The 26053-nt window shown below is 34.2% G+C and overlaps 1 protein-coding gene across 1 annotated transcript; it reads left to right on the top strand.

Annotated features, from left to right (window-relative positions):
• The first annotated feature begins 1116 nt into the window (after positions 1 to 1116).
• Positions 1117 to 5408, top strand: LOC148852293 (WRKY transcription factor 72A-like). Its single transcript, XM_088947477.1, has 6 exons — positions 1117 to 1390; positions 1558 to 1695; positions 1783 to 2118; positions 2243 to 2356; positions 2496 to 3189; positions 5135 to 5408. Exons 1-6 carry the CDS (start codon positions 1181 to 1183, stop codon positions 5179 to 5181), a joined length of 1539 nt encoding a protein of 512 aa, XP_088803603.1. The 5' UTR covers positions 1117 to 1180; the 3' UTR covers positions 5182 to 5408.
• Positions 5409 to 26053: the final 20645 nt, after the last annotated feature.

Consider the following 26053-nt stretch of genomic DNA (forward strand, 5'->3'; position numbering starts at 1 on the left):
TGTCAAAAGGACAAAATATAGGGTCATTTTGGACAATAAAAGGGCTTACCTTTTGTCCTTTTCTGTTACGTGTATGTTCTTATTGGTCTGAGTGTCGTAACTCGAGTTTCTGTAGCATATTCCCCACGGTCAAACCTACCCAAACAAACCTAATTGAATTTGATTATGGTATATCCTTGTCCAACTTAACAAACTAAATTAAAATTTTGTATTAATAAGGTTCAGTGAATAATTAATTATACAACAATCACCATAACTGATTATAAAGTTGAATATTAATTCCCTAAAAGAATTAATAATTATGAGAATATTAATGGACCACTTGGGCTTTATTTTTGGTTGTTGCACCTTATTCAAAGGACCTAACGACCATGAACCTTCTTTTGAATTTCTACTTCTAATAGTAATAGCTCTGGTAATTACTTGTCAACTATTTCTAGAGAAACTGAATTATAGATAGTTGTATTAAGATTGGGATATATATTTTGCTTTTTGAATATGGTCCTTTATAATCAGTAAAGGGTATAATAATTTGAGAGTTAGCATGATGCCATAATATTCTTTTGTTATAATGGGCTTCATATTAAATTTAGAACCATTCAATTTTTAATGTAGTTTGATGGAAAGATGGATGGTCATTTTAGTGCCATTAAATATTTGTTATAGCCATTTCAGAGCTGTTAATGAAATGAAAATTCTATAGTGATCAATATATTACAAAATTGGTTTTTATTTTTCTATTGAAATTAAATTGAAAAAAAAAAAGGACGATATGAGCTTGCAATTTCCATGGCTGTCCATCTAGTTTACCATGTTTTTCCATTTTATATATTCCCTTTTGAACTTTGTTATTTAAACCTTGAAACATATATAGAATGGTGTTGGTGGGTAAAATGGGGTAATTCAAAGGTCTTCTTTGTTAGGCATTGAGGATCCAAACTTGGCCAGTTGTTTTTTGGGTTTTATATGTACTGTTTATGAGATTATACTTTATTATTTTTTTATTTGTACTGTTTATTTATTGCTATTATTTTAATGCCAATTAAAGTCAAGACTTAGATGCGTCCTTGTGTGTCTAATAATACGTCTTAAGAGATGGGAATTGACTTTGGTGCCTCAAAAGCAGCACTCTGAGAGGAAGAGAGAAAGAAAGAGAGGGGTCTGCAACTTATTTCCATTAATGGTGATGGAAGAGAGGGCAATGCAAATTGATCTGTCTCTGAAGTTAGAAGGCCAAGATGAAGAAAAGCAACACGAAATATCACTAGATGATCAAGAAGGCAAATTGCACCATGACGATGGAATAGAAGAAGCAGAAAAGAGGGAAGAAGATCAAGATGATGCATCGCCAGAAAATCTCTTGCAGGGAAACAATTTAAAGATAGAAAAGGTAAGAAAATTTAGACATTAGAGGTGCAAAACAACAAATCATATCATCTCTCTCTCTCTCTCTCTTTCTGTGACTATAGATTTTTGTATGCGTGTCTGTGTGTCCATGTGCATGTATTTTGCTTCTTTTCATTTGAAAAGACTAATTAACTGCCATTTTGAATTCAGCTATCTGTGCTACAGATGGAAATGGACCGCATGAAAGAGGAAAACAAACAGTTGAGGAAGGTGGTTGAACAGACCATGAAAGATTACTATGACCTTCAGATGAAACTTGCAGTCATCCAACAGAATGACACAAAACAAGTACGTAAGCCCACTCTTCTTTAGTCTAATTAATTCTGTAGATTTCTTTGAATTGTTTTATGATAATTTTCTTCGTTTGATCTATAGGACCCTCAGATCTTTCTGTCACTCCGCGGAGGTCCCAAAACAATTCAAGCATCGAAACAGGAGCCTGAAATCGAAAAAAATAACAATAATCAAGGAACCCAGTTAACATCTGAAGCTGACAGTGGCGAAGAAGATGGGGAATTAGGATTGACCTTGAGCATGGGATCTCATGTGCAGCAACGGGGAAGAGATGAGTCTACAGAAGAGAGGAAAAGCATGGAACCAATAAACAAGCTTCCCAGGACGACCCAATTGCCGGGGATCACAAGCTATCCTCCTAACCCACCCAACAAAAAACCAAGGGTTTCAGTCAGAGCAAGATGTCAAGCACCCACTGTGAGTTGAGTTGAAATTGAAATAGAAAAAAATAAAAATAGTACAAAATTCCCTCTAACTTAATTGCAATACTGATCAGATCAAATGCAAAAAAATCTTGAAATTAATTATTAAACTGATGTAGATGAACGATGGTTGCCAATGGAGGAAATATGGGCAGAAAGTTGCGAAAGGAAACCCTTGCCCAAGAGCCTACTATCGTTGCACAGTGGCTCCAGGCTGCCCAGTGAGAAAGCAGGTATTTGGCAACCCAAACTTCACTAACTCTAGTTTTAATTCTTTCCACCCTTTATTGCAATCAACTGAAGCAACTACTGCAGAAGGAAATTCGAACCCACAAATTGAGTCCTGTTCCATCTTATCACTGTTCTGATCAGGTTCAAAGATGCCTAGAAGACATGTCCATACTCATAACAACATACGAAGGAACTCACAACCATCCATTACCCGTCGGTGCAACTGCAATGGCGTCGACGACGTCCACAGCGGCGACCTTTATGTTACTGTCAGGAGTAAATTCAGGTACTCCTGTCGTTGCAGATGGCATCATCAGTGATGCACAGACACCCATTTCTTACCGCGGTCCTCATTCAATAAGCCCTCCTCCTCATTCTTCATCAACCTTCAGCAACATCATAAACGCTAGCGACCACTCTAAAGGGATTGTTCTTGATCTTACCAACAACTCACAACAATTCTCCTTTGCTGGTTCTTCACATTCACAGCCACAGCTGATTTACCCATGGATGTCTAGTAACTCAGGCCATCATCATCATAAAGCTGGTTCATATGGTGGTCTGTCAATAAGCAACGAACTGGGTAGCCTTCTAGGAGTGGATAAGGGCGACTGGAAGACGGAAGAAGAGAAGTCGTCTTTAGCTGAAAACGTCAGTTCTATTGCTTCGGATCCCAAGTTCAGGGTCGCTGTTGCTGCTGCCATTACATCATTCATGAGTAAAGAGAGCCCAATGGCTCAGCCTAATGGGTCTTCTTTGGTACTTGGGGATGGGGAAGCTGCTGGTAGCTCTAGTGCCAGCAAATGGGTTGCTGCTGAGTCTCTCCCCGCTTGTGGTAAGCCGCTTCAATAACCTTAATGCAGTGAAGGGCAGTTCCACAAAATTTTGTATAAACAGATCCAGGGATATATATATTTACATGATGCATAATTAGTTTATCTTCAATTTATGTTGCTTAATTAATCAGATCTGGTTTTAATTTCTACTAAATAACGTTGCTTATTAGATTCAAATTTCTTTTAAATACTTGGGACTGTGGGTCCCTTGAATTTGTTTCCTCTTTTTGGCATTGCTCAAAGGGTTGATATATATTTCTCAAATTTTCAATGTTTGACAAGTTTTTATATGAGTGTTGAAACTTAATTAGGATCTACTTACTTAGTCTAGTCAGTGTTTTAGTCTCATATGACTACGGGTCCTACACTTTTATTCAAATGCTGGTTTCAAACAAGGGATCAACAGCATGATAGCGTATTTATTAGAAAAAAAAGGGACCATTGGCTGGAGACAAAATCATGTACACAGCGGGCTGGGCAATCTATCACAATCTATCACAAGTGAATAATTCAGTGTTTGGTATAAATGGGCCCACAATATGAGGGTGTTTAGGTTTTTGGACATTTATTCAACGTTGCCACATAGGTGCCACTTCAGAAATTTTCATTTCATGTATTGTTGTATGCATGGAGAATAGCAAAAGGTGACTTCCCTTTCTGTGCATGCCTGTCATTTGAGAAAGTTATTTTTTAAAGCTTGTTCAAATGGTTAGACGTCTTTTTCACTGTTAAGCTGATGTGGTGCCTAATTGTCATAAACAGTTATAATTATTACCTTTGTGGATTTTGCAAACAAATAAGGTAAAACTGTTGAATGAAAAAAACATTACAGGAACCAAACACATACTTTATGCATACAGAACACTGATATTGGCATTTCCACTCATGATAGATTGTCCAGCCTGCTGTGCATGATTTTTGTCTCTGGCCCATCCGGATTCAGAAAAACACTTGTGAACTTATCTTATGCATATTGATCACTAGCATGCTTATTTTCCTTTCACTATGTATTTGAACTTGAATGAACTCTTTACATTTTGTTTGCAGTGCAAATCTGAAGTGGATAAAATTTTGAACCCAATTCAGTTTTGCATCTGTTTGTTGGCAATTATGATTTGTATTTTATACTTTTATCTGATGCAATATATATATATATTATATATACACACACTTCATTTTTGTCTTATTTGTTCTCATTGATATTGCAAATTTTGCATTGCATCTAAAAAATTGATGTAAAAGTTACACCACTTTCCTCCTACCTTGAGTCTCTTTCATATAAATTGGGGATGACACCAATTCATAACCTCCATCTCCATTCTCTTTCATATAAGGTGGGGAGCGCATGGTTATACTTCTTGCAAATAACAAATAAAACAAAGCCAAATTAATCTGAAGCAAAAGTAAATTAACCAAGATTTACACTCAACCCACTTGCACTCCTATTCATTTACACCAATGCAAATGAAATATATCCACACTGCAAGCAAAAGGAGCTTTTAAAATATAGTACAACATTTTTTCCCTTTAAATTCAAAGAAAAAACACTATAATATTTGAATAATAGAATTAGCAGTGTATGGATTAATTAATTAGCACAGGTTAAACGTAGGTTGAATAATAATGAAAATGAAAGTGGCATGTCACGGATGGTTGGACTATTAAATGACTTAGTGAATGAACTTAGAGGGTTTGGTCGTTCTAGGACAAATCCACATAAATTGCTCTACTTGGTTAGTCTAGGGACACTGCAGTTTCTGCCATAATAGTTGAATTCTGAATGTACTTGTTCAAGTCTCAAGTGAGGTTTTGAGTATTGTATTTATGATAGAAGGCTTACAATAAAATGATCACATGTGCAGTGATAAATGATAAATGGTATTATTGATAGGATTTATAGATTTACTGGGGCATTATAGATATACTTAAGTCTTCTCTTTTCAGGGGCTGGTAGAAGGCTTCAAATTGACATGAACACCAAATCTGGCTAAGCCAAGTCCTGGTGCAGATATTGATCATACCTGATCTTTCTTCAAGGTGTATTGGACATTTAACTATTTTATGGAGGGGGCTCTTTTTGGGCTAAATGAAAGGCAATCTAAGGTAGTGTTTGGCATCATAGTGTTGCATAGGAGTTGCAGAGTCGTTTAAATGCTATGTAAGCACCACATAGGTGTTTTCACTTTACCAAATCAAAATCCTATTTGATTTGATTTTTAATTATCCTTTTTCTTAGGTTAGGTTATGAAGAAATTGATTTTTGGAGGAAATACCATTATAAACAATTATACATTGTAAATCCTGCACAACACTCGATCCTTCTGATTTAAAACAGTTAAATCAAGTACAAACACAATAATTATGCAACACCATGATACTAAGGGTCCGATTGGTTTGCAGGAATAGGGGTCTGGAATTGGAATCGAAATGACTATTCCGGTTCCAAATGTTAATTGGAATCCATTCCCATTCCTGCTGGAATGGCACTCCCCCATTTGAGGGAATAACCATTCCCTTCCCTTCCCTTGGGAATGAAATCCCATTCCTGCTGATTTTAATTCCCATTCCTATTCCTATCTGAACCAAACAGACTATGAGAATGGACCATTCCAATTCCGACTTTAGAGGATTTTGATTCCGATTCCGACTATGAACCAAACGGACCCTAAATATTATAAATAATGGGGTTGGCCATGTGATATATGTTGCCTTGAAGTTATCACACCAAGTATAGGTGAAGTAGGGTTGTAAATGGATGGACTTGATTTTGATGTATACTAGGTAATCCTCATTTGATTCATTAATATTCAAATACTAACCAAATTTTATCCATCAGATTTATATATTTGGTAATTCATGAATGCCATTAACAAGTTAGTCTCAATGATCAAAATATTAAATATTATTTATAAAATAAACTAAAAATGACTCATTAAAAGTAAATAAAAATATAAAATTACAAAGGTTACAATTTTTTGTGTAAAATTTTAGGTGCATTTCTATATTATATAAAATAATAATAAGTATGATAAACAAGAAATATTCTATTAATTATGGAAATGATAGAGATTTAAAACTGACATAGAAATGAAACCATTTTTCTATTCAAGTCGTCGATCAATGGTTCAACCTTATAGGTCAAATGGGATAGCCCATTATGTCATAATTAAATAATTTTATTTTTTTAAATAGAGACAAAATTACTAAAAATAAATATGGAAAAAAACATTTGGGTGCATCTCCAATATTTATGTATTGATCATATTCAATAAAAATAAGTGTGATAAATAAGAATTATTTTTATTAATGATAGAAATAGAATAAAAAATTAAATTAACTTGAAAAGAAAATTGATTTTGCATCTAATTGGTGGTCAATGGTTCATAGGGATGCAAATTGGGCAAGCTTAACTCTATCTAAATTGACCCAACTTGCAATTTTAGATAGGTTAGCTTGGATTTTTTGTTGTTAAGCTGCACCTTGGCGTAGGCTCAAAAGTTTTTGTTTTTGTGTTTTTTAGGTTGGTCCCAAGCCTAGCCTTTAGGTAGCCCAATTTAGGCCTATGTGTGTGTGTGTGTGTGTCATTGGATTGGCACACATAATTGCATCAAATTTTAGTGTGGGTTGGACCTATGTTGCACAGATCATGCTTGACTTAGTGTGGGTTGGGCTTGGGTTGAACTTAAACTCAGCCTAACGTATTACCATGATGGTTGAATCATTTAGGTAAAATTTGTCAACCAACAATTCAATAATTAAATAATAAAAATTAATATACAAACATATATAAAAAATTACAAAATCATGAAAATTATAGAAAATTTTGACATATCTAAGATATTATAAAATTATCAAACTGAACAAGGATAAGTTTGCTAGAAAAATAATATTTTTAGAATTAATAACAGAAATGCACTAGAACATTTAAAATTGCCTAAAAGTGAGACCACTTTTTCTTTCAAGTCAAATATGTCATGATGTCATAATCATATAATAAAAACTCAAAAAAATAGATAGAACGAAAAACAAATATAGAAAATATAAAAAAATTGTCCATAAAATTTATGCACTTCTCTAATATTATATATTTTTCTTATTAAATAAAATAAGTATGTTAAATAAGAAGTATTTTTTTAATAATAAAATTGAAATACAAAATTTAAATCCAACTTTGCCATGCTTTGATTACTTATTTTTTTTAATGGGTTTTTTAAGGTATTTATTTTCTCACTAATACATCTACTAGTTAAATCTAAATTCAATACCTTTAATAATACAACACTCATGTTTTTTAAAAAGAAATGAATACAAAAATAAAAAATAAAAAAAAAGCATAGAAAAATCAGGATACATCACAAATATTTTATATAAATCATATTAAGAAAAAATAACTATTATAAATAAGAATTATTTTTATTGATTATGGAAATGTAAAAACAATTAAAACAAACCCAGAAATGAAATTATTTTTCTACTTGGTGGTAAGTCAATAGTTCAACCTTTCAAGTTAAATGTGTTAATTCTTGACATCATAATTAAATAATAAATAATAAAAAAAAGATAAGAATACAAAAAAAATTGAGAAAATATAAAATTTTTATAAGAAAAATTAGGCATATATCTAATATTATATATTCATCATTATCAACATTCGATTTTTTGTTCAGTCCTCCCCCTTTACCTTACAAAATACATTGTCAATTAGGAAACATACCAAAGCTCTCCAAATTTCCTAAAAGAATTGAGATTTGACCATAGACATGCCTGAACACCATCTTTCACACCCCCAAATACTTGATCGGATTACTTAGATCACCATAGAACATTTGAAAACCTTAGGAAACCACACCTTATACCTGAATTCCCAAGAAATCAGAGTAACCATCTTGTTCAGAACCCTAAAATATGTAACCTCACCAAATTTTATATCCAGATTCCAATTTTTCTTTACCCGTTAACCAAATATTCCATTTCAATCTCCCCAACTAACTGAAATCTCCAATACCTAAAACTACACATTTACACATCAATAATCCAATCAAGATCTACCATTCTCCTGCCAAAATCAATCCCTATCTTCCTCACTAGTTCTTTCAATTTCTAGTATATTTAAACCAATTAGAATTTACCAATGAACTTAGAAACCCTAAAACACAAGACCACCAAAAGTATCTAAAAATACCCCCTTCTAATCCCCAAAACAAATAGAGATTCTATTTTATGAAGTCACATTGGTCTATACTTGAAGGCCATTACTTAACTTAATCCTTTACATCATCCCCGGAATAAATCCCAACCACATAGATACCCTTTCTTATCCCTCTCTCTTAGATGGGAGTCATACATACTCGCAAAATTACCAAGCTACGCTTAAACCCACCAAATTACCAACTTACCAAAGATAGCCCCAAAAACTACATATTAGCAAAATACCAAACACCCCCATTGCCTATAAATACACCCGCATAACCATTCAATAGGGGGAACCGATTTGAGAGAGAAGGGGGATTCCTTGAGAACAAGACAACGGAGAGAGAAAATGGGGGATTATTCAAGAGAGTAGAATAAACCGGTGGTCTTTAGGTCTATTCTGGCAGTTTTGCGACCGCCGGCTTAGACCATTTTTCTTGTAATGTATTATTTGGATTTTATTGATACAGTGAAGTCCGATTGGTTTTAGTGAAAACTCTTAGATGGTATTGTTACGATCCCAAGTAAGACATAACGTGAATTCCGTTTATTTTAAAAGAGATGAAAACCTCCAAAGAAATAACTCTCAATTAATAAGGATAGTTTTCATCATAATTTAATTAAGAGGAAAATTACTTCTACTGACTCACTTTATAATTAACTCCTATAGATTTAACCCCATCCATAAGCCATGTCTCCCAACTCAATGCAACCACTCTCTCCTTATAACAAATTAACATGGACTAACTTGGACGCATTACATGGACTCTAACGACTCAGCACAAATACTAAAGTCTACCACCCCTTTATTTTCTTTCCCATAACTAGGGATGGCAACGGGGCGGGGCACCCCCTCCCCGTCATTAGCTTGTAGCCTTGTACTAACTTGACATACCACTAAATTTTTCCATTAAAAATTACAAAGAAGGGAAAAAGGGATTTGAAACCCTAGTCCATGGTTTTCAAAATTGGACTAGACCGGACAGTCGGATCAGAAAAACTGGGAGCCAGTCAGGTGATTGGTTCCGTTCTTCTCCAAAATCGGGATTTGTCAAAAAACTGTTGATTTTGGTCAATAAACCGCTGACCCAGGCGGTTAACCGTTCGAATGGTTTTGACTGTTTTTTATTTTTTAATTTTTTATCGGAATGGGCCGATTGTTAAGGTTGAACGGTCGGACCGTTCGACCCAGTAACCAAACCCCTAACCGATTCGGTCTCTGGGTCGGTTTTAAAAACCATGCCCTAGTCATTAGCTTGTAATGACTACAAGTTCACCACTATGACATACCCTAACTGTTTGTCATATTAATATGTATTTGAAGTCTTAATTAAATTCTCCTTTTAGTGGATGACTATCAATAAAAGCTAAAATTCATTATTAAAATATATATAATAAATATTAATGTTCAGATAATTGGACTAGACATAGACCTGGAAAAATGAGAGGTTCATAGGTTAGAGGTTCAATCCGATCAGTCAAAATGTGATGACATATATAAATAATATTATAAACCATATATTATATTATAATATATTCAAAATATATAATTGTATTCTTCTATAACATATATTTTTATCTTAATTTCATATTTTTATAAGGTATCTAGAAAAGAGCCAAAAAAAAAAAAAAACATAGGCAAACAAGAGCACCCCAACCAAACATATGAGAAAAAAGTTATGGCCTTTAAAAGTTTGTATTTATGTGCTAATTAAAAAAAATCCGATTTTCTAAAACTGGGACTGATTCATTGGTTTTCCAATTTGACTAGCTGAGTCAGCAGTTTTGACCAATTTTTTACCAAACCCGGTTTTGGGGGTATAACTGAACTGACTAGGGGCCTGAGTCACGGTCCAACTGGCCCAACTGGCCCAACTGGCTGGTTTTGTCTGGTTTGCATTTATTGATTCTTTAAAAACTAAGGTAAATGTGTATATACACACATTTTAATTCTTCCATCATTTTTCAATGATTTCTAATTATGTCTTGATATTTCACACTTTGTATAAATCATTGAAATATGGTTTTTTATGTTTAAATAACTTATTTATAATCATATAAAACTCATATTTTTTATTTTTAATATAGTTTTTTAGGATTTATATGAGTTTCTTGGTGTTTCTATGCGTATCTTAATTTTTCGTTTATATCCATGCATATCCAAAACGTATTTCGATATATCTCTTAAAATTGGCTCTCCAATATACATTGCATTTCCAAAACTTTGAACCTTGCTTGCTAGAAGTGGGCATTTAGAAAATAGAGAAAACCTCTTAACCATTCAAGTGGGCATTAATTGGGAAGTTTTCATTTGGAAAACTCCAATCAACGTAATCACATGTCTGACGATTCATTCTATCAATTTCTCAACAACTTTGAGTTGAATTAGATCGGATTGAGTTAGGAACTTGTCAAACTTTCAATGTTTCTAAACCCTAACCTAAGTCAATGTAGTTGAAATTCTTAATCGGGTTTCGGCCCTAGTTACAACCGTTGAAGGAAAATCAATTCGTTTGTTGAAATGGTATCCATGGTTTAAGCTGGTAAACAAATTAACCCGAAAGATTTCTTTGATTTGATGCACTTCAATGCAAACCCTCACAACGCAATCCAATACATTGGGCTCAGGCCGGGCCCAGTGAATTAGTCCATATGTTAAATCCACACCTCACAAAGGGTTAAGATTGGTTAGTTTGCATATCGGCTCTTGCTAAAAGTCATATGAGCAGAGGCCTCACAGCAGAGGAGGTGAAGGCTATTGCTTTTAGAGATGGGCTTTTTGTGCAAAATAGCTGGGTCTAACTTCTTTTACTCTTGAAGGATACACGCAAAAAATTGTTCAACTCCTGTTGGATCATGACAGAATGGCCTTTTGGCAAATCCATGCAACTAACATTGTTTGGCCTAGGCCCACTCAAGTTTCTATGGGCCAGGGCGCCTGGCTAGGTTGGTTGGGCCATCCTGGCCCAATGCCCCAACCCTAAGTTCGGGCTCACCCAAGCCAAAGTTGAAGCTCTATTTGTTTTCCATGTTATGCCAAACATTATCCAAATAAATGATTCCGTTTCTTATTGGATATCATTGTCTAAGAAAATCATTCATTTTCTTTTTGTAAAACATGCATGCCACTAAATGTAGCCGTATGTGTCATGGTTTTTAAAACCGGACCGGATTGGAAAGTCGGACCAGAGAAACCAAGAACGGTCAGGTGACTGATTCCATTTTACCCCAGAACTGTTATATCACCAAAAAATGTTGATTTGGTCAGCAAACCGTTGACCCAGGCTGTCGAACCATTCTAACTGTCCAATGGTTTTGACCTTTTTTAATTTTTTTGTTAGAATGGACTGTCTATTCGGTTTAAATGGTGGGATCATTCAACCCAGAAACCAAATCCCTGATCAATTCGTTGTCTGGTTCAGTTTTGAAAACCTTGAATGTGCAAATCCATTTCCAAGATGACGTAGCTTTCTTTCTTATCAAACATTTAACAACTTTATCGTTGGAGAAAATACAGAAAACATTTGCCATTTAATGCATGGTCATTGAAGCTTTCAAAATTTCCATCAAGAGACTTGGTTAGAAGAGGACTGATTTCTTTATAGTCCTTATGGCAGCGTGCACCTACCCTAAATTTGTGCAGCCCATGCCTTCATGGTGCACTTAATATAGGCGTGGGCTGAATTCATTGAATCATCTAGGCCGCCAACGCATGCCTCGCGGCACTAGGGCCCATTTAGGAGAGTTGAGTTGAACATTCAGCTAAGCTGGTTCAGCTGCTTTAAAGAATTCTGAATATTCAAAGAGGTTGAGGCAGACAGCCCTTCAAATGATTAACTGGTAATCAATTTGGGCTCTCTGGGTTTTTCACCAAACATAATATATAGACTGTTCTTGTGGAGCCTGCCTCGAAAAGCCAGAGGTCTAATTAGGGGCGCAACTTGAATGGGTGCAGGATGACCATTTGTAAAAATTTGAATGGATCCAGCCCGAGGGCTCGAGGGCCTTGGCACCAACTTGCAATCCTATTTCCAAACAGGCACTCAATATTATGTGACAGTTTCATACCATTCCAATTAGTCTGAATACAAGAGTGGTGAAACATTGAATGAACGAATGTTGATACAGGACTTTGGGTGTTAACATCTTAACAATGTGAACAAGCAATCAATACAAATTTGGTTGTAATGCAATTTTATTTATACTGATTCAGTTTAGAAAAAATATAAATATAAATATGTACAGTATAAATATATACAAAATAATATAAAATACAAGGTTTTGCACAGTACATATTTGCACTTGTATTCCTTCCAAACTGAGTTACTAGTACAAATGCATAAAAGTGCAAATGTAAAAAATGCAAAATCTTGGTTTGGATTTTACTTTATTCTGCTTCATGTCTTAATTTACTTTATTTATACTGCAATCAAACAAAATAAGTTAAAATTTGAAACAAAAATAGGTCAAATTTATACTCAAATTATTTGCACTGCTGTGATTTTACATCCTGCAAATTTATTTGCATTGCAACCAAACACAACATAAGTTTAATTTGAAAAGAGTACAAATTCAAATATATACAGTACAAAAACATGAAAAATAATATAAAATATAAGTTTTTGCACTATATATATATATATATATATATATATATATATATATATATATATATATATATATTTTATGAATAACCCTATTTCCGTTTGACATATAAAATATCGAAAAAAAGCTATTAATGATAGGCACGCGGAGACTTTTTCAGCAGTTTTCCTTTGATTTGCATAATTTCATTTATAGCAAATATAAGATTAAAAAGTCGAAGGCAGCTCTCTCTCTCTTAAGAAATTGCACAATATGATTGTGTAATCGTGATGAGAAGCCAGTCTTAGACACATGCAGGGGATCATCACGTCTGCTGAGTCGGTTGGGTGGCTTATAATTTGAACGTACGTGCAGGGATGATACAAATAATTCATATTATCATATAATAGTTTATATTATATACTATATAAAATATTTATATTATATGACATGATATAAATTATTATATATTTAATATTATATACATAAATGATATAGGTCTTGAATCAGGCCCAGGCTGGACCGGGCTTGTGTACATCTAGACCAGGTTTAGACTATATCCCTTTATCTCACGGTTGCTAGCCCAGCCGGGGCCTTGCCTATGATCACCCCTATGTACATGCAAGAGAGAGATGCTAAAATTTTGAGATGCATGGTTGTCTTCAGTAGGGATTAGCAAATGAATAGATTCTACTCGGAACTGAATGGAGCCAACCTCAAACTGGTCTTGAATCAAACTCCACCTAAGTCAATTCCCAGGTCTAGGGATTTACCTTACACAAACAAACCTAGAGAACTGACTTTGGTGGAATCAACCTTGGTAGAACTAGCATTGGAGTCGAACTCGACTTGATATAAACCCCTTCAAGGAAGGGAAGATCTGAACCCAAACACTCATGGTTACAAAGTTTATGGTTTCATTTGACCATTGAGTCACTTAAGTGATTTGATAATTTTATTTTTTCATTTTAATATTTGTATGTGTATAATAAGTAATGTAAAATGTAATATATACAAAACTTAAATTATAATTATAAGTTTTCAACCATATATTAAATTACTCAATTTAGTCAATAAAGATAATATAAATCATTATTATTATTATTATTATTTGAAAATCAAATTTTTAAAGAACATGTTAATTTTTTTTTTGGGAAGGGATGGGATAAAGAATGAATAGATTCCACGAGTAGACCCTGGAACCAACATCTAAACCACCAAGATGAGAATTGGCCCCTACAGGATAGGTTCTAAGTTCTATCTTAAAACCTTGGAACGGAACTGAACTCCATACTCACCCCTACTCTTAACATGAGGCCAAGACAATTATAAGATAGGAGTGACCATGGGTTGGGCTGCGCTTAGCACCTACATGTTAAGGGCTCTTGTCCAAGGCCGGGCCCAACCTCACATTGATCTTAGGTCTGGCTCGAGGTCTCCAATTTAAAAAATATTAAGAATAAAAGTAAAAGAAAGAAAACTAAATTTTATTTTCTATTACTCAAGTCAAAGTCAAATGTAGATTTAAAAAATTCCAATATTTGAACAATCATTGCAGAGACAAAAAGCATAGCTTTTGAATATATATTGTATTTTATTAAGTATCTTAAATCTTGAAAAGATATAAGGTATTATAAAATAGTAAATATAATAAAAATAATATTAAAAATGTAAGATGCTGGGCCAGGCATGACCTCAAAATTTTGGGGCCTGATGATGTGGGGGCCCTGGCATGGGCTGGGCTAAAAATGATCACCCGGGCTGCCCAAGTGAAACTCATCGCTAAATGACACTCAATTTGGACCTCATGAAAAGAAAAGAAATCTGCCAAAGGAAGAATTCGATCCCTTGGTCAAGACTTGGGCCGTCCACTCGATCTAAATTTTAAAGAGAGAAACATTACGTCAAAAGAACTTTTGGCCACTAGTCTCGACTCTCGACAACGTGAAAATTATTTCCAAACATGTTTGGTGTCAGCATCAAAGACCGGTTTGCATTTAAAAAACAAGGTCATGAGTCATGACATTGTCACAGAATTAAGACTAGTGAAGGAAAGTGGAGCTTTTTTAAGTAAACTGAAACATGTGGGGAAGTACTGATGAATTCACATTGGATTAATGCAAATTATCCATTAAAATTACAGTTTATTTCTTATCCTTTGTTTGTTTGTTTCCTTAATTTTTTTTGGTTCTTTATTTCCTATTTCGTATTTTTTTTGGTTCTTTATTTCCTTATTTTTTTTTGGTTCTTTATTTCCTATTTCGTATTTTCCATCTTTTCTGACATGCAGAATGACCCCCAATTAAGAGCAATGAATGATAATAATACCCTTACAAGAATCCTGAGGAAAGTTTGCAGCCAAAAAAGTGTTAAAGTGTTCTGCTCTCCTAGACACAAGAACCCTACCCACATGATACTACAATCACACATTGAGAATATTTCTTGTGTTTATATGCTACCATTTATGGGGAGATGTTCCTAATGTACAGCTGTAGTGTTCTGTGGGTAGATGTGAAAAGGGTTATTGTGGATAAGAGATCCGAACTAACAAAAGAAATACCATTAAGGTTGTGTTTAGAAGTGCTTTTCCAGCAGTGTTTCAATATGTTATTGACCTGATCGGTTAAACCGTTGACCTGTCACATGGCCAATATTCTAGGTCAGGTTCTAGTAAAACCTAAAATTTCTTCAAAAACTGTTCATCAGATAAAAAACCGTTTAACCCAGCTTGTCAGACTGTTGATTCATTCGATCTGGAGGCACGGTCTTACCCTTTCAACATAGATGGTCAAACCAGTGACCTGCAACCCACATGCAAAAATGGTTCTGGCTTGGTTTTTTAAACATTGTTTTCCAATGGGCTTTTGTGAATTTTCATATTAGAGAAGTAAATAATTAAAAATTTGATCAATAAAATGTCTTCTTCTTCTTGCATAAAAAACCCAGTTTGAAAAAAAAAACTCCATTTATCTTTTCACCTTTATAAAAAGTTGTTTTAGGCAAAAAAGCTAGTGATCAGCCAAATATCAAGTGCTTTTTTAGGAAAAAATGTCCAATCAAAAGGTTATAACTTTTTCAAAAACATATTCAGGCAAAAAAACTCCTTTTCTTTTGATGTTTATTACCTGTGGTTCAAGATTATGTAGATGTAAATGTTGTTTGATATAGAATTTTCATCTGTCAAAAAAAAAAAAAAAAAAAACTGAGCTGAAGTTGAATTACTTTCAAAATTGTTAGTCTTGCCACTACTAAGTGGTGAGCCAAAAAATCGAAAAATCGAACCGATTGAAATCAAACCAAAAATTCGGTTAATTAAATCAGTCGGTTTGGTTTTGGTTCAGTATTTAAAAAAAATCAAAGGTACTGGCTCGATTTTGGTTAACCAAAATAGAAAACTGGCATTTAATCAAACCGTCCGGTTTACATATATGTATATATTATATATATTTTATATTTTTTATACATTATAAATTAATAAATATGCATTATATATATAAATATATATATATATTTATATATATAATATATTATTTATTTGCTTGAAATATAATATTATATATATTTCTAGTATTTTATTATATATTTATATATTTTTCTATAATAAATATTACAAATAATAAAAAACTGAAAAACCAACGAACCAAATCAATCAACCAGTTATTTGGTCGGCTTTGATTCAATTTTGATTACCGATTTTCAAAAAACCGATAAAACCGGTTCGATGGCCCCCTAGGCACTACAAGAAAAACTGACTACGCCACTGGTTTAGAGCCAGCTGTCGTATAAACCGGCCGGCCTAGACACATCTACAAAGGCCGTTTTAACATGACCACCATCTGCGAGCTAAACAATTGAAAAAAAAAAAAAAAAAGGGGCAGTGATTTACTATAATAAACCCACGGTTTTCATATTGAACCAATTATAAATTATTCTTAAACCGGTTTAGAGAGCAACTTCCCTCCTTTTCCACAACATCAAAATAGAAAATGGGAACCATTGTTTTTCTACTTCTTCAACACAACAACGGAAACACCAAAACGGAGCTATTTTCCTCCTCTTTGCTCTCTCCTTCGTTGATTGAGTTTCTTCTTTCCCCTTCGTTTTCAACTTAGATACAAATACCAAATTGTGACGGCCACTAAACCGCCGGCTCAGATCTATATCGGCAGTTCTGTGACCGCCGGCTCAGATCTATGCATTTCGGCCAGCAATGCCAAGGCATGCTTTTAGACGTAAGGTGGTGTGAAACACTGAAACGCCTTAAACAAACGTTGAAACTCCAAAATGAAGCTATTAATGGGTTGAATTTAGTCTATGTTTGACTTGAAGGAAAAGGGAAAAAAAGAAAAAAAAATTTATACAAAATTTATAAAGGTTTTCTTACATTTCTCTTCTTTTTCCTACCTTTTCTTTCAAACCAAACACAGCCAGTACACATTCAAGCCTGGAGGTACTGTATGCACAAGAGGTAACTGCAGTAAAACAAAAGTTGCATATTTGTTTTGTAATTTGCTCCAAATGCCATCCTTCACCGACAATTCTCATTTAGTTGTTCACAACTAACTATTCAACTTCTCTTTGATATAAAACTAAATAATGACCACCCCGTACTGAGTATAGGACTGTTATTTTGACTTATTTGTTTGACACCCATCATCAATTTAATTATTTTAGGTTTTTGATTTGATTATTTTGTTTATAAGTTTTTTTTTTTCATTTTATTTAAGAAATTCAATCAAGTTTTATTTGTAAATAATAACTCATTTTATTTGAGATTTTATTTAGAAATGTCAATACTCATAGATCACCCCTACGTACTTGCATGAGAGGGATGCTAAAATTTTGAGATGCATGGTCGTCTTGATGTGAGGCTAAGGCAAGTATAAGATGGGGGCGATCATGGGCCGGGTTGTGCTTATCAACTATAATAAGGGCTCTAGTTTAAGGCCGGGCCCAGACTGGTCTTGAGCCTGGGCCTCTCTCCGGGCCTACAATCTCAAGTATATTAAAAATGAAAATATGAAAGGAAAAGTAGATTTTACATTTTTTATTTTTATTATATATTTGTTTAGATGACTTAACTCAAAATCAAAGGTTAGATTTAAAAATTCAGATATTTGAACAATCATTGCAGAAATAAATAAATATTATTAATTGCATTTCTTTAAATGTCTAAACTCATGAATAGATTCAAAATATTATATATTAATAATATAATATAAAACAGTATATATGTAGAGTGTAGGGCCAGGCCTGACCCCAAATTTTTGGGGCCTGATGTGGGCCGGTCTGGGCATGAACTTGGCTGCGCCGAAAATGATCACCCCTAGTGCAATTTCACCGATATGATATCCACACTAAAACGGTCAAGACATGGACTGTCCACTTGATCTTCCAAAGACATGGTTTTCAAAACCGGATGGAAAAATCAGGAATTGGTCTGTTTTACGACAGAACCATTATTTTGCTAAAAACTGTTGATTTGGCCAGTAAAACGTTAATTCAAGTGGTCAAATTGTTTGAGCCATCCAATGGTTTAGCCATTTTTATTTTTTTCTTTAATTTTTTTATTAAAATGGACCATCTATTTAATTCAAACAGTCAGATCATTTGACCCAAGAACCAGACTTCTGACCAATTCGTTATCCCATTCACTTTTAAAACCTTGTACAAAGAGAAACCATGCAACAAAAGAATTCGTGGCCACTAGCCTAATTGGTGTCAACATCAAAGTCTGGGGTTTGTATTTAAATAAATAAATGGTCATTACATTGTCACAGAATAGGTCTAGAGGAAAGAAAAGTGGATATCTTCTCGCAAGCTCAAATGCAGTTAGCCTGTCGGCCCACATATACTCTGCCTTTGCCTTTGGAACTTGAGTATAGAATTCTCATGGATACTGTGGAGTTCGGATTAGCAATGGATGCGTAGTGGGATGTGGAACTAATGATAACGGCCCCACATCAGTCATAAAATATTCGGACCTATCAGATCTGCCCACAAGAATCCTATCCACACTTGAATTCAAATCAGTCCCCCACAAGATTTCATGTCTCCACTATGTATTGAGATCATCTCCTGATGACAATATCAGAAATGATGATATTATCATCGAGCAGTGTTCTCAATACATAGCAGGGATATGCTGTGGAAGCGTTGTGGGGGGCTGATTTGATCTTCTCTCGCTTACCCATTTGACATTAGAGTGAGAACATAATGAGGCATGGAGTTCTCATGGGTAGGAGATCCGAAAGGTGCAGATTCTGTCAAAGTTGGTAAAGACCAAGGCCTAAGCATCACTCATATTGTCTTCTCCATTATCGAAACACAACAAACACATCACCCACTGACCTCCACCACAATAATATACCTCATTTCCAATCCCCTCTTAGTAGGTGTTTGGAATCAATAACGTTTCTTCAAAAAATGGCACCACATCTGAAATATGTTTTCTCATAAAATACTTGATATTTAGTTATGTGGTTTTTTGAAAAAAAAATGTTTTTTCAGATCATGTCTTAAAAATAAAAAAAGGTGTGGTCTAAGGAAACACCCTTTTTGGTGTTTTCTCGTTTTTTCTACTGTTGCTACTAAAAGTACATCAACATGGCATTGAAAAATGCCTATGTGGCAGAAACAGCAATAGTACCAAAAAGAAAAAATAAAAAATAAAAAAAGTTCTCTGAGAAACATCAAGCCAATGCAACACCATGTTCTCAAAATCACCTCTCAGGAAATGACATTGGATCCAAACACCATCCAAGGACAGGCAATAACTGCTATGTTTTTCTTATGAATATGGTTTTGTGATTAAGGCTAAATTTGGAAGGAGTGCAAATACAAATATATACAAAATAATACAAAATATAAGGGTTTGCGTTCTATATATACATTGCATCAGGGATTGGAGCAACTAAGAAATGATTCTATCCATTCCAACTCATCAAGTATCACCGTCTCGGTCACCTATCTCGTTGCGTTCAAGCCATTATTTGAAGGTTGCTTTCCAAAGTACTAAAAATTGTAGGGTCTCCTCTCCGTGCCAATCAAGCAAATGTTTTAATCTACCTTTTACAATCCATCAAACCATTAAATTTTGGGAAAATTCCCAGTTAATACTATGTACTTTGTGCCTAGTGCCACTTTGGTCTCCAAACTTTCAAATGTAATAATTCAGTGCCCGAACTTTCAAAATGTGACAATCCAGTACCTACCATTAATCAATAGTTAATCTGCCGTTAAGTGACATTTGAAAAGGATACGGATACACTTTGATTGTCATTTAATTTTCTTTATCAACCATCTAAATGTTGACAAAAAAAATTAACAGTCCCAAATCCTTTCCTTTTCATTTAAGAAAGTTGGGGTTACGTTTAAGTGGGCATTCTAGTGACCCCAACTTTCTTGAATAAAAAGGCAAGGATTTGAGACTATTAATTTTTTCGTCAATGTTTGGATAGTTGATAAAGAAAATTAGATGGCACTCGAAGGGCATTTATGTCTTTTTAAAATATCGCATAACGGTTGATTAACAACTAGCTAACAACAGGTATTGAATTATCACATTTTGAAAGTTCAAGTACTGACTTGTCACATTTTAAAGTTTGGGGACCAAAGTGACACTAGACCCAAAGTATAGGATATTACGTCTTATTAGTTGATGATTTTACTCACTATTCCAATTTGTTTCCCATGTACTTGATATTTGATTTCTTTTAAATCATTATGTACATCATTTAAAGCTAAAGTTGAGAATCTACTTGGCTCCAAGATAAAAAAAAAAAATTTGTACATTGTGGCAAATTTTCTAAGACAGCATTCTCACCTTTCTTTACAACCGGGGGGATCACTCACCAACTCTTGTACCCACAAACAGCTAAGCAAAAAAACAAAATGGTGTGATGGAATGCAAACATCATCACATATATGAAACTGGACTCGGTCTTCTTACGTACTCACGCTTCCATGCCTCGACGTCATTGGGTTGATGTGTTCCTAATTACATCCATCTACCTTATAAATCACATACCGCTAAGTTTAACCACTCATTATCAATGTCATTTTACATCTCCCCTCCCAATTACATGCACTTACGGTCCTTTGATGTTGCATAGGTTAGAGATTTTGACAATGAATTTTTTGCAGGGGTCAGAGAGGGGGATGAGATGAATAGTTTGGTAAGTAAGTTGAGGTAAACAAGAGAGTAGAGAGAGTAAGAGAAAGTAGTGAGTTGTACATTTGGGGTTCAATCAAATCAAGCTCTAATTGAATAGTTTGAGCTTAAGTTCGATTAGGCTTGGTTGGAGTTTGATTCGATCTCAAATCTCAGGGTAAATTTGATTAATTATTCGAATTCATGCTCAGCCAATAAAATGTTCATCTTGAAAGATTTACTTGGAACCAATCTTAAACCAATATTAATTGAACCAGCCCTACCTATCTGTTATAGGGTAGGGTAGGGTTTTAAAATTTTGGAACTGACCCCCACCCAAGCTGGTTCTAGGGCCTAGGGATTTACCCTATTCAAAATGACCTGATGAACCAACCTTGGTTGGTAGGATCCTTAAAATTATGTTGTGATGATGATTTGTCTTTTATGAGTGTAGAGTTCCTTGAGGTCAAGATGTTTAATGTAGCTTGAGTAGACGAGGAAGAAACCATAAAGGGTTGTAGTGGCACCAGGCCAAGAGACTTAACAATCGTCATGGTGACATCGGTAGTAGTGAGATTGTCACCAAGGTCTAACTCAATCTTTCATTGCTTTACAAGACAAAGTATCTCATCCTTTAAGATAAAACAATTTTCAGTTGGATGACCTATCATCCGATGGTATTGATAATACTTGGAATTGGTCACACATCCTTGCTCTTTAAATCACTTGAACAATTGAATTGTTCGACCTAAGAACCAGTCCCTATAACAGTTCTTTATCCCGTCCAATTTTAAAAACCTTGCAGGCTGTAAATATTGTACACCGAAGCTTGCAAGATTTACAATCCAAGTATGCAATTAATTTCTTAGAAATGCAACATTTACAGCCAAGTGCGTAAGATATACAGCCCTAGAATACTTTTGCTAGGTGTACAACTTGGGCAGATTTGGGTTGAGAATTTGTCAAATTTTGAATGAATACGGCCCAAAAGATAGGTTTGATAAAGACTAATATTTTCCACTTGGGTATTCGATTTACACCCCTAGATTATTTTACAGTATTGACATTTTGTTGTTAAAGCAGGTTTAATTTAAAATAAAATATCTCAGTGTGGCTATAATATTCATTATTAAAAATTTGTGACAAATTATTTTCAGTAAAATTCTTCAAGAAAATGAATATGCATATTATATGGAAATTTACCATGCTCATAGTACTGGTGTAGTAGTTAAAAATTTGACTATTGCCCCAAGGCACATAAAGACACATTCTCTCTGATCCTCTCACTGCCATTTGCATTTAATGGCTACTAAAAAAAATTGTAATTGTCCTGATGAAATTCTATTCCTACTATAGAAAGAGCCAAAACTGATGAAGGAGAGCCACATTTATCTAATTAGCTTCTTATTTGTTTTTCCCTTTCTTTTGTAACCCCACACATTTGATTAGAGCTTTGGATTCCTACTTTTGTAAGTTTGCTTTGACTCTTGGGGTCCAAACTAATGACCATCCAGGAAGGAATAAGACGTAAGGGAAACATGAAATAAGACGTTGTGACCATGTACCTACTCGAATGATATTATATTGTTCTCTAACATAATTTACAAGTACTGGATATCTCTCGAGATGGTTGGACTGGATTGTGTTTATATATATAAACCAGATTTATCATTTGTGTGGTTCACAATTGGACCATTCATCTTTGCTATATATTGAAGCTAGCTTAAGCAGCATATCACTGTCAAAGCGCATTTCTAGTCATTATAGTTGCAAATGTTTTATTAGAATACAGAAACAAGCTTATATGTAGAAGAGGTAGGGGTTAATTGAGGTTTTAAAAATCAGATCAGACACGGAATCATTATGGTGGGTTGGATAGTCCGAATTGATGATTTGACCGTTTGGTTTTAAAAACTTTAGTTTTTTAGTGAAGTGAGTGGTCCAAGATGTATATAACAAAATAGAAGTTTGAAAGGATCCGGAATCCAGAAAACACATTTTCTTCATGTTTCCCTTTTTGTTTATAGTATAGTATAGAAATTCTTTGAAATATCAGTGCCATAAGAGAAATAAATTTATTTATTAGGAAAAAAAAGTGCAAAAGCTTTATTGATAAAAAGGGGGAGAGAGAAAAGAGAGAAAGTAGCTAGTTTGGACTCACCAACTACATCCACCTCTAATATCTTTTTATTTATTTTTTTTCTGAAAGGCGACTTCAGTTGTAATTAAACAACTCAGTTTTTTTTTTTTTTTTTTTTTTTTCTACAAGGATGGGACCCACATCAAGGTTATAACTCTTTGAAAATTTGTTATTCTTGACTTGTTATTAACAGACATGAGTTAATGGGACGAATAGACACGTCATTTGAAGGGAAGCCTCTATCATCTGAGGACTTTAACAAACATGCATACATTACCCTATCTCTCTTGTTATATGAAAATTAAGATAGATGGGACAGAAAGAGATGGGCCGTGGGGGTGGAAATATGATTTCATGTGAGGATAGTCATGATTCATGACTCAAGAAACATGGATGACAGGATCACGCCTTCAAACAAAACAGTAACATGGATAAGACGATCGCATTCGGTCGGTGCAAAGTCGTTCCAACAGCCATTATGGTGTTACATTCAGAATATCTCTCTCGTGAAATAAATCAAACATAGACATATTCACGATGCAAGGGTGTAAAGGCTGTTCGGAGCCAATCTCGGATGTATTTTAAATAGGTGCATAAAACATGCATACTTGGTTTCCTTGCATATGGAGGGAGTGATAATATATTTGAAGGTAATAGTTTGATAATAATAATTTTTTTGTTGTCGTGATGTTTAAATTCCTTGATTGTGAGAGTATGTGATGGTCTTCATTAGGAGTGTTTTGTAGTGTGAATGAAAATTTGGTGGGTGTGAACTGGTTCACACTACACCTTGTGGTAGGGATCTATCTACACCACACCACAGTCCATAACTGTTCTGAACTGTAGATAGATTGTGTTGACCGAATTAGTCCATATTCATGGTGGCATTTTATAGGTGTGTTTTGATTCCATATATCTCATATACATTTTATGAGAGATCTATACAATCGATCACAAATGTCTAATTTTTGTATTTTATATGATAAATGAATTGAAAAAAAAAATCATCAATAAATTAATATGTAGGCAACAATTGCATTTTTTTTATTTTATTGATAAAAATATTAAAAAATTAATAATAATGAAAAAAGAGTGGAGAAGAAAAACCATCAGACTTGTGTTAAATTTAACATTAAAAATTATTATTTTATTGATAAAATATTAAAATATTAAAATTTTAATAATTATTAAAAGATTAAATAAAATGAGAGTAATTGGACCAATGTAAAATGCATGCGTTACACTGAAACCTTCCCACAAACTATCCGCACCATAGTGTGGATGATAAATTGGGGTATGGCCCGCCCCTATTCACACTATTTTATGGACGGGGACTATCCACACATAGCAGAACACCATATCCTATCATGGATAGAATCAAAACAGTCCCGCCCACGATATTTCCACACTATCGAATGCCACCTTAGACAATAAAATTGTTCAATTAGTGGATGTATCCCTTTCATACAAGGAGTAGTGGAGAAACCGAAGGTAGTAAGTAGTGTTTCTTTGCTGTGAGCTTGTGATGGTCTGCTTATTTCAGCCACAATGCAATGGAATAAACATAAGAATACGTTATCTTTGATCCTAGAAGAGTGTAATAAGCAGTGCTTTTGAACCGCTATTGATCCTTATGGTCGGATCATTCGGCCTGAGAATCATTCAGACAACCAGATCCATTTCACCTTTAACCCGTTCTTTAGCTAAAAAATTATTGATTTAGTCAGCGACCTACTGACCCAGGTGACTAAACCTTTGACCCATTTGACCTGTTCAACAGTTTTTGGCTATCTTTTAATTAATTATTTTTTGTTGATCAAACTGTTGACCCGAGGTGACTAGAATGGTTCCAGTTCCTAGATTGGTTAATTTTTAAAACCTTTGTAGTAAAAGAAATGCATAAAAAAATAATTGTTAGTCAGTAATTGAAATAGTGAGATATTGTGTAAGAAAGCAAAGACAGTGCATGCAACACCTTCATCATCTTCATTTTTGCAAGATTAATTTATCTGGTTCAGGTAAGACCTTAATTACCAAATTGATGCAATGATAGTAGTGGTCCAATTACCTTCATCTTATCCTCAGAAGTGTAAGGAAAGAGTAATAGCTAGAGCACTCCTCATGAGCAAACACTCATTTGAGATACCAGGAATTAATAAAAGACAATAATGATAAAAGAAGAGAACCCAGAAGAGGTGGAAAGAAGTGTGAACATGTTTCCAAATAATGAAGAAAATAAAGGCCATGGAGAAAAAGACCCATAACAACTGACAACCACAGTACAGAGATATCTAACACAAAGAACATGGTATTGCTAGTCTACTGCTCTAACTGGACCCTACCTACAAGTGGCTATTTTGAACTAAACTATATCAATGATGTTTATATATTTATCTTATTTGTTGGGTAGTTAATGACCAATCTCTTCATCTACACTTATATTGAGTATTGGACCACTATCCATCCCAACATGCAAGAAATTATATAAATCTAAAACATCTCTCTATGAATGATAACATATAAGTACAATAAATATTTCTGATGTGTGAATGTAGTGCTCTATGGGTGGAGTGTGGGTAGCATCTTATAAGTAGCAGACCCGAACTCCCTAAACGCCATTGTACAATGGCTATAAATTTTGTATACGCAGCATGAGACATTATTTATGGTGGGTGTACAAATATTTATGGACCCTATTTTTCTTTTAATTTGGGTTGCACTAGTGTGGTGAAACATTTTTTTATCTGTGATGGGATCTGAATGGACTACTATTCATCAGAGATTGAAAGATAGGATC

Source organism: Nelumbo lutea, chromosome 5, assembly GCF_056320005.1.
Source record: "Nelumbo lutea isolate HS-2025 chromosome 5, American lotus-T2T, whole genome shotgun sequence".
NCBI lineage: Eukaryota > Viridiplantae > Streptophyta > Magnoliopsida > Proteales > Nelumbonaceae > Nelumbo > Nelumbo lutea.

Excerpts from the sequence above, each read along its gene's own strand:
- LOC148852293 (XM_088947477.1), top strand. The coding sequence starts at position 1,181 with ATGGTGATGGAAGAGAGGGCAATGCAAATTGATCTGTCTCTGAAGTTA. Across the intron at positions 1,391-1,557 it reads ACAATTTAAAGATAGAAAAG|CTATCTGTGCTACAGATGGA; the intron begins GTAAGAAAATTT and ends TTTTGAATTCAG. Across the intron at positions 2,119-2,242 it reads CAAGATGTCAAGCACCCACT|ATGAACGATGGTTGCCAATG; the intron begins GTGAGTTGAGTT and ends AAACTGATGTAG.